This window comes from Octodon degus, unplaced genomic scaffold (assembly GCF_000260255.1).
Source record: "Octodon degus isolate 3935 unplaced genomic scaffold, OctDeg1.0 scaffold00180, whole genome shotgun sequence".
Classification (NCBI taxonomy): Eukaryota; Metazoa; Chordata; class Mammalia; order Rodentia; family Octodontidae; genus Octodon; species Octodon degus.
The window spans coordinates 1,488,964-1,499,075 of record NW_004524756.1 but is presented as its reverse complement, the minus strand read 5'-3'; the positions used below and the strand labels follow the sequence as shown (position 1 = coordinate 1,499,075).

The 10,112-nt window shown below is 48.5% G+C and overlaps 1 protein-coding gene across 1 annotated transcript in view; it reads left to right on the top strand.

Annotated features, from left to right (window-relative positions):
• Nucleotides 1-4,958: 4,958 nt before the first annotated feature.
• Rab33b (RAB33B, member RAS oncogene family) overlaps nt 4,959-10,112 on the top strand; it is a 21,431-nt gene continuing 16,277 nt past the window's right edge. Inside the window, exon 1 of the mRNA XM_004643628.2 lies at nt 4,959-5,299. Coding sequence (XP_004643685.1) covers nt 5,051-5,299 — 249 coding nt within the window. The 5' untranslated portion in view covers nt 4,959-5,050. The remainder of the gene's footprint in view (nt 5,300-10,112) is intronic.

Genomic DNA, 10,112 nt, shown 5'->3' with positions numbered 1-10,112 from the left:
AAGAAGAAGAAGAAGAAGAAGAAGAAGAAGAAGAAGAAGAAGAAGAAGAAGAAGAAGAAGAAGAAGAAGGAGAAGAAGAAGAGGGGGAGGGGGAGGGGAGGAAGAGGAAGAGGAAGAAGAAAGAATAGAGGACCAACTGGCTAGTTTGTTTGAATCATACCTTTAAGGGGCTGGGGAGATAGCTCAGTGGACTAAGTGCTTGGTCCTGAGTTCAATCCCTGGTACTACCAAAAATCAATCAATCAATCAAACAAACAAACATACCTTTGAAAGACAAAAAAAAAAAAAAGTCTGGGTGTAGTGCTACATACCTGTAATCCTGCCACTTGGGAGGCTGAGGCAGGAGGATCCATGCAAGTTCCAGGCCAGCCTGAGCTACAAAGTGACCTGAGGACCAGCCTGAACTGCATAGGGAGACCCAGTCTCAAAAAGACAAAAAAGAAAAGCCACTTTGTTATACATCATCTTTCCCCAGTGGAACATGGGCATGCCAACTATGGTAAGCTCTTCAAAGGAAAGTATCTGCCTCATAAATAATAGCTGCTCAGTAAGAGAGCATAACATCTACTAGTAGGGAGCAGAAAGCTGGCAGGAAGGCGTGCCCCTGCCTTGAGAAGAGGGTGAAGATCAGAGGGATCGCAATTGCAGAGCATGTGAATGTCCTTGGTGCTGCCTGAAGGCCCTAGCGACACGTGAAGCAGGTCTCACCATGACAGTGTGCCGAGCTGTGCTCCAGCGTGTGGTCTAAACATTAGAACAGGACTTTCCATAGGACAAGATCATCTCAGATGAAAACGTTGTCTAGCATACATTGTCTTGAGGGGCCGGGGAGATGGCTCAGTGGAATAAGCACTTGCCTGGCAAACACAAGGGCCTGAGTTCAATCCCCGGTTCCACTAAAAAAAAAAAAAAAAATTGTCTTGATAGTTGCACACCATGTCTGACGTTATTGGTGTTACTGACATGAGTTCGATAATATTGATACAGGGAGAAAAACTGGTCTCAGGTGGGTGACCTCTAAATAATGCAGGGAACCTCCAAATGACATAGGGAAAATGATCTCCCGACCTGACCTGCACGAGTTCATGTTCTCTAAAACCAAAGAATGAATTTTAGGAACAAACGGAGGTTATGAGCAGAATATATTTATTGAGGGAAAGAAAGCTCCTGTTAAGAGAGGGACAGGAGGTGGCCTGAACAGGTTGTTTCCCGGGAAGCTGTCTCTTCCAGGGACTTTTATAGTGCAGAAAATGGGAACTCGCTTAGGTGGATGTGAAGTGGGACAAAAGTATGGTCAACCAATGGGATTACAAGCACCATTGCTCAGGTAAAATTGATTAGGCCCAGGACTAAATGGGGCAACGGGTCACGTAGCAAGTGGGTATGAATGTAAAACAGGACCTTCTCTGGTGTTCATTAGACAGTGATTCTTCCTGTGTAATGAGAAATCCTGGATGCCAACCTTTAGGGAGGTCAGCATTTGTTTGCTCTTTAGGTCTGGCTCACAGCAGGAGCATCTGTCCCTCCCATAGTTGTAAGGTGTCTGGTCTTTGTTATCTCCTTCAAGGGTCTGACCCTGTCTGCCTGCCTGTAATATTTCTATCTAACTCGCTGCCTGCAACAGTACAATTTCAGGACTCCAGGGGATCAAAGCCCTCTCACAAAATTGAAATCCTCTGGGTTAAGACAAAGATCTTCTCTGAGTGGCTTGTATTTTTTTGTTTTTAGTTATCAGGACTAAGGTAGGGAATAGTGAAGAAAGGCGGGACTCTGTCCTGAATGGCAGGGCCCTTAAGGGCCTAGGAAGTCCACTCTAGGGCTTCTCCAAGTAATACATTATATTAATTTAGGAGAACTATGTTATCCCCAGGAAGGCCTTCACCAGAGGCATCCCTGCAGCTACAGTCTATCTGACTGAGGTTGGAGCCTGGTGACCTTATCTGTGAGAGCATTGTCTTGTCCTTTGAGGTCTCATGGCTTCATCCACCATGACAGGCCTCAGAGGGACCAGGGACTCCCGCAGTCCCTGCTCTTACTATGAGTTAGTTGCCCTGGGCCTTGGGCAAACTCACAAGTAAACATGAAAAGTCAATTGGGTAATATCAGTCCTGCTCACAGCCACTTCATAGTTAAGATTTTTTTTTTTTTTCCGGCCACTTTGTAGTAGCCTCTGTCAAATCTTTGGTTAATTTTCCTTTATTGGGCATCGGTAACTATTAAAGCACCTGAGCTGAGCATAGGGGCACACGCCTGTAATTCCAGCACTCAGGAGGCTGAGGCGAGAGGATCACTGAGAATTCAAGGCCATCATGGGTTACATAGTGACTTTAAGGCCAGACATAACAAGATCCTGTTTCAAGAAACTAAAATCAAAAAAACAAACACAACCGGCTAGGGACTGGGGCAATAGCTCAGTGATAAATTATCTGATTTACCTTGCACCTCTCATGTACAAGGAAGGTCCTGGGTTTAGTCTGAAAACCTGCCAACAAATGAACAAAAAGCAGCACAGCAAAAAACAAGTGACTTGCCCCTCCCTCCCTCCCTCCCTCCCTTCCTTCCGTACTGAGGTTTGAAATCAGGACCCTGCACTTGCCAGGCAAGTGCTTATTCTACTGAGCTATCTCCCTGGCCTCAGTTGCCCATTTCTTAACCCACTGATGGTCTTGAGGTTATAGATTGTCACAATCACTTTTCTCTTTGCTGGGACGCACATCTGACCCTCACAATTTACGGAGGAGAGATTTGTTTTGGCGGCATTTTAGTAGTTTCAGCCCAAGTTCGGCAGGCCCAAACAGAAAAGGCCTGGGGGAAGGGCTGGGCAGTGGAAGTCTCCCTGCATCATGGCACCCAGAAGTGCAGTGAGAAGGGGGCTGAGGAGGAGGACACTGCCAGGCCTTTTAGGTCAACCCCCAGTGACCACCACTCCTCCTAACAGTAACTCAGCCCCACCTCTTCCTGCTGCTTTTCAGGGTTCTTTCCAGTTGACATGGCAGTTGTGCAGTGTCTGGTGCTGAGCTGTGTGCTGCTGAAAATGCTGGTGGAGGAAGATGAGATTACAGGCAGCCTGGCAACACAGGCAGCTGCCTTAGACCAAGGCGGCTTGGGCTGGGCCACCTGAAGAGGGACTTCTGGCCTACAGGCCTCCTGCCCTCTAAGATAAACAAGATTAACACAGGGTAGAAAATCAGCTCTGTTGAGTGGGCAGCCTAACATTAAGAATGGGTCCTGCTATTAGAAACACGTAGCTTCATTTTTTTGTTTTTTGGTGGTACCTGGATTGAACTCAGGACCTTGCGCTTGCCAGGCAAGCACTTATTCCACTGAACTATCTCCCTGGTCCCAACATGTAACTTCAAACTGGAAGCCCTGAGTTTGGTCCTCAGCACCAAAAACAAAAATACTCAACTAAAAAACAATTACCAAACACACACACACATAAAAACAAAAGAAAAATATAATTTGATTTTTTTTTTTTTTTTCGGAATCGGGGTTTGAACTCAGACCCTTGAGATTGCCAGGAAAGTGCTTATTCTTCTGAGCCATCTCCCCAGCCCCCAAAAATATAACTTGAAATTGAGGTGTCTTTTATCTGTAAGTTAAAAGTTTTACACTGGGCAAGGTGGTGCATGCCTGTGATCCTTCCCACTTGGGAGTCTGAGGCTTGCCAAGACTAGCCTGGGCAATTGTGTGAGACCTCGACTCAAAAATCAGACCTCAAGCATGGTAGCCTGGTGGTGTGTACCTGTGATCCTAACACTCGGGAGGCCTCGGCAGGAGGATCAGTGTGAGCTGGAGGCCAGGCTGAACTGCACAGTGAAAACTGGTCTCAAATAGTTTAAAAAAGATTGGGCCCGGTGGTGCATGCCTGTACTCCCAGTGCTGGGGAGGCTGAAGACAGGAGTCTGAGGGGGACCCAGCTGCGTGCATAGTGTGATTCTGTATCAAATACATTTAAAAAGAAAAGTTGAAAAGAAAAAAAAGCCAGGCGTGGTGACTCACGTCTGTAATCTCAGCACATGCTGAGGCAGGAGGATCCCTTTGAACTCTGAACACCAGCCTGGGCTACAAAGTAAACTCAAGGTCCCAGCCCGAACTGCATAACAAGACCCTGTCTCTGAAAGACAGAAAAAAAAAAAAAAAAAAAAAAAAAGCCGGTGAGATAGCTCAGCTGTCTAAAGCACCTGCTTAAGCAAGCTTAGGCAAGTGCAGGCACCGAGGTTAGACCCCAGGCACCACATGCTGCGCCAGCCACGCTCCCTGGGCGGGCTGAGCTGGTCATCCCCACTACCCCCAAAAAGCCGTTCTATGATACTTAAGATTATTAAACATTAAAATGGCAATCCATGGGCCGGGGAGATGGCTCAGTGGAATAAGTGCTTCCCTGGCAAGAGCAAGGGTCTGAGTTCAATCCCCGGTTCTGCCAAAAATAAAATAAAATGGCAATCCGATGGAGGAGACCAACCAGACCAGTGCAGGATTAAAAATTTGTGTTTAAGAGAGGTGATTCTTATCACCCGGAAAATGAACTCCAATTATAAGAGGCCTTGGCAGCCAGCGGCCCCAGGTGCAGGATTCCTGCCCGAGGTGCTATCCGGAGGCAGTCTGGGTCGTCACAGCCCGGGCGGCGGTGGGGGGGCTGCCACTCTGGCTTTCGCTGGGTAGAAACCATAACTCAGGGAACAGTGGGATTTATTTTCATCAGGAAGGCCAGGTGCAGTGCCCCAGGGGCGGCTCGCAGGTAACCTGTCCCACCTTCCGGGCCCGGGCCCGCGCGCCCTGTACCCTGCACCCTGGGCTGCGCGCGCGGTCCACCGCGGCTCGGCGGCGGCTCCTTCCTGCTCGCTGTCACACACCCGTCCCCGAGGGCGGGCGCCGGGACGTGGCGGAAGTGTGTGCGCGCGCAGGAGGGGCGGGAGGGCGGTGCGCACGCGCGGCCGGCCGGCGGGTCCCGCGACACCAGCCGCTCGGCGGAGCCCGGCGCTCGCAGTGGCGTCACTACCCCGCCTCGTAGCGTCTGCTCTGTCCCGGCTCGGGGCAGGAGGGGAGGATGGCTTCGGAGATGGAGTCCTCTCTGGAGGCCAGCTTCTCCAACAGCTGCGTGGTGCCGGGCACTGCGGGGTGTCTGCCTCCCGCCCGCTCCCGCATCTTCAAGATCATCGTGATCGGCGACTCCAATGTGGGCAAGACGTGTCTGACCTACCGCTTCTGCGCCGGCCGCTTCCCCGACCGCACCGAGGCCACCATCGGGGTGGATTTCCGAGAACGAGCGGTGGAGATCGACGGGGAGCGCATCAAGGTGAGGCTTGTCAGCCGAACGGGAGCTTGGCCGCAGGCTTCCCGGCAGCGTTTGCCCTACTTAGCGTGCGAGGATACGCCTTGGTGCTTGGTGTCAGCAGCACAGATTCTGAATGGTAGATACCCAGATGGTGGAGAGCACTCCTGTCGGGAACGCAGGGGGTGTCTCAGGGAAAGAGAACACGGAATTTCTCAAAAACAGAAAAATTCATAGTATCTGTCATTTAGTAAAGACTCATTTGAGCACTATGCCAGTATTGTGGATGCCTGTACCTTTGAGGAAGTACTTGGGTTCTTCAGTGCATGTTTGCCTCGCAGTAGTTTTTGTATGACACTGATTTGTTTATTTTCCACAAACATCATCATCATCATCATCATCATCATCATCATCATCATCATCATCATCATCATTATCATCATCATCATTATTTAGGTACCGGGGGTGGGAACGCAGGGCCTTGCGCTTGCCAGGCAGGCGCTTATGCCGCTGAGCTGTCTCCTGGGCCCTTTCCCACGAACATTCTATATGCGTGTGGAACTTACTACTTGGACTGCCAAAACCTTGTCTGTCTTTTTACTTTTTTTTGATACAGGGTCTCTCTCTGAGTTCAGGATGACCTTAGACTCAGTAGTTCATGTCTCTTTGTGCTACTTCAGGTCCTTCTGAAGTCCAGTTCTTCCTTCCCTTTAGGTCATCTGGCACTGGGAAGCAGGAATTGCAGTGGCAGTAGAGAAGGTAGAAGGCCTGAGGGCGCCAAAACTGGGGCTCTTGTGTCTTAGAATGCGGACCCTGAGAAAGGATCAGTATTAGGGGTGAGGTCTCCTAAGGATATAAAACTCAGACACTGTTACAGTTCTCCTTACTAAACACCACCTATTATCACCCTGTAGAACCCACAGCCCAGAACACCCCTGCCATCCTTTTTTATTTTTTGTCTTTTCAAGACAGGGTCTGGCTATGCAGCTCAGGCTGGCCTTAAGCTCACTTTGTAGCCCAGGCTGGTCTGCCACGCACAAGGATTCCTCCCACCCCCAGCCTCCCGAGTGCTGGAATTATAGGCGCACACCACCACCACCCGGCACCCGCCATCCTTACCTGACTGATCAGGCTTTGATCATCCTAACTTTATATTCAGAGGCAAGAGCAGTTCCCTCTTAGCGCCTTAATCCCACCCACAACGGACCTTCATTGTTATGTTAAATGAGAAATAGGCAGAGGTAAAAGTAATCAAGCCATCTGTGGCTCTTCTGCCTTTTAAATTTACAGCTGCAAGTACTGGTCCTTTGGGTGCACAGAGTCAGGAAAGAGTAGCATGCAGTACTTTGCATGAGAAGAGGTAGAATAAGAAAAACTGAACACTTTTCACCAAAATTAGCTTAGGCCTGGAAACCTGTGGGGTCGAGTAATTAGGCTTCTGAAGTGGGAGTTTAGGCTGGGAGAGGGAGGAATTCCAGGAGAAAGTTCAAGGGCTTTGGAGCTCACACGTGAGCTTTGGGGTGGGGGTGGGGGTGTTGAGACAGGGTCCTTCTGTGTATTCCAGGCTGTCCTTGAACTTACTTGGTATCCTGGGCTGTCCACTACTCAGCAGTCTTTCTGCCTCAGCCTTCCAAAGAGTGCTGGAAATCACGGGTGTGTGTCACCACCCAAGCCATGTGTGAAGGGAGCTGCCAAGTAACCCAAAATCCTGATTTGGAAATTTAATCCCCAAACCCATATGTTAATGAGGTTGGATTTTGGGGAAGCGATTAGGTCTTTTTGTACCTGGAATCAGGACCCTGTATTTGCCAGGCAGGCACTGTGCCGCTGAGCTGTATCCCAGCAGTGATTGGGTCTTTGGGGCCTTTCCTCTCTGGATGGGTTAATCCATTAATGATATTGATAGGTTAATCCAGTAATCGGTTCATGAGTTAGTCCTTTTATAGATTAATGGGCTGTCACTGAGTAGCTTTGTTTCAAAAGCCAGCTTGCTCTGTGGGATTCACATGGGATTCCCTCCATGTTATTGTAGCAAAAGGGGCCATCAGGTGCTCTTGTACTTCCCAGCTTCCAAGCTGTGAGCTAGGTAGGCTTCTGTGTGTAATTACTCAGACCTTTCTAGCAAGAGGAAATGGACTAAGACTTCTGTGTGTCCTCGGGAGAGCAGTCACCTTTGCCTAAGACTGTCTAGTGGATGTAAAAACTGGAAGCCTGAAGGAGCCCCTCAGTCTCAGACACTGGCAGAGCTGGGCACCCAGGTCCTTAAGCTGCTTCCTTCACCTGAGTCTGTTTTCTGGAAACTTATGATCTTAATACCTTGTGAGGCTGGCGGCAGGGCTAGATCAGATTTACGAGGTACACAGGCTCATAGTTGGTGCCCTTAAAAGACTGCCTTTCCTGGTGGCTTTGACATTACATACTGTCCTTTATCCCAGTACATGATGTCCTTTAGTTTTGGAGCTGTACCCTCAGAGGGAAGAAGTGGAGGAGGGTGTGAGTAGACCATGCAAGGGGAGAGGAAGTCCCAGAAAATGCAAGTAGGGGATCGATCCCAGATGAATAGGGCGCAGGTGTTTAGAGAATGAAAACATAACGGAGCATGTCCTGTGGATAGAATCACTTCAGACTGGGCAGAGGGCCGGCGGGACACAGGGATGATGCCTGAGCGCCAGCGGGCCTCCTGGGTGGGAGCAGTGAGTAGGCAGCATTTTTACTGGGATTCTCCCTCTTGTTGTGCAATGTGCTATGGACCCAGACACCAAGGGGCTTTCTTTGAGGCTGTCACCCTTGTCTTGTGCCTCCAGCTGTTAAGACTGGAGATCTTTGTGATCTGAAAGGCTGCAGAAATTTTCTGAGACTTCTGTTATATAAAAAAATACAGCCAGCCGGGTGTGGTGGTGCATGCATGCAATCCCAGCACTGGGGAGGTCAAGGCAGGAGGGTCACGTGGGCCAGCCAGGGCTAAGTACGTAGTGAGACCCTGCCTTAGAAAGAAGGCGGGGAAGGGGCTGGGGAGATGGCTCAGTAGAGTAAGTGCTTCCCTAGCAAGTGTAAGGACCTGAGTTCAATCCCCGGTTCCGCAAAAAAAAAAAAAAAAGAAAAGAAAAAAAAAAAAGAAAGAAAGAAAGAAGGCGGGGAGGGACCAGTTATGTTGGATTTTTAAAAAATTTCTTTGGTACAGGGTCTCACTATGCAGCTTGGACTCCTAGTGATCCTCCTGTCCCAACCTCCCCAGTGCTGGGATTACAGGCATGCACCACCATGCTGGTTTGGGCCTGGCGCAGCATTGCGTGTGGTACCAGGGGTTGAACTGGGACTTTGCTTGCCAGGAAGGCACTTAGACTGCTGAGCCATCTCTCCAGCCCAATTTTATTTTATTTTATTTTTTATTTTTTTTAACATTTATTGTGTGTGTGTGTGTGTGTGTGTGTGTGTGTGTGGCCAGCTCAGCCCACCAGGGGGCGCGGCTGGCTGGCATGTGGTGCTGGGGGATTGAACCGCGGTCCCTGTGCTTTGCCAAGCTTGTTCTAAGTAGGTGCTTTAGACCACTGAGCCATCTCTCCAGCCCCCAATTTTATTTTTTGAGACAGGTTCTTGCTCTGCTGTTTGTGCTGGCCTTGAACTCATTATGTAGCCCAGGCTGGCCTTGAATTTCTTTTAAGTGTTCAGTTTTTTTTTTTTTTTTTGTGGTACTGGGGATTGAACTCAGGACCCTGTGCTTGCCAGGCAAGCGCTTATTCTACTGAGCTATTTGCCTGGGCCAATTTTTTGTGTTTTGGTTTTTTTTTTTAATAAGAATTTATTTAAAAAAAAATTATTTTTATTGTGTTCATCCACATGCTTGGTTTTCTTCTATTTTACTTTGCTTTGATAAACACATTGATCCATTGTTTTTAAACTCTGTGTTTGTTTTTTGGCTTTTTGAGACAGGGTCTCACTATGCAGCTCAGACTGACCTTGAGCTCACTTTATAGCCCAGGTTAGTCTCCAACTTGCAAGGATCCTCCTGCTTCAGCTTCGAGTGCTAGGAACACATGCTAGGATTACATGTGTGTGCCACCATGCCCAGCTTTGTAGTAAAGCTTCAAATTCTGTTGTTTTATTAATAAAATAACATTCTAGATGTTGCTCAATAAAAATGAGATTGTGTTAAATATTCTTATATTTGTGGACTGGAAATTTTTCAGAGAGCAACCCGCTTGGGACCCCCCCCCCCAGGAGCTAGTCCTGTTCCCCATTCCATTGGGAAATGATTCTTTTTTAAAAAATTTTTATTTATTTATGTGGGGGGGGCAGCTCAGCCCACCAGGGGGCGGGGCTGGCTGGCATGTGGTGCTGGGGGATTGAACCGCAGTCCTTGTGCTTTGCTAAGCTTGTTCCAAGTAGGTGCCTTAGACCACTGAGCCATCCCCCCAGCCCCCTGCAATGATTCTTTTCTCCTCTTAAACACATTGTATGCTTCACTGAATGAAGAGAGTCTTGTTTGCAGAATTTTGGAAGTTTTATAAAACAGACTCTTTAGATAAAAGTACTTTTGACTTTTTTTTGTCTTTTTTGAGACCTGGTCTCACTGTGCAACTCAGGCTGGCCTTCAGCTCACTTTGTAGCATAGGCTGGTCTCCAGTGATCCTCCTGCCTCAGCTGCCTCAGCCTCCCGAGTGCTGAGACTGCAGGCATTGCAGGTGTACACCGCCGCAACTGGCTCATATACATCTACATGGATTAATCTGTCCTCACAGAAGTTAGCAGTACCTGCTTGAACTGTTCAGTAGCTTATTTATTTGTAGAAGTAGAAAGGAGATTTTGCCATATTAATATAAGATGTTAATATCATATA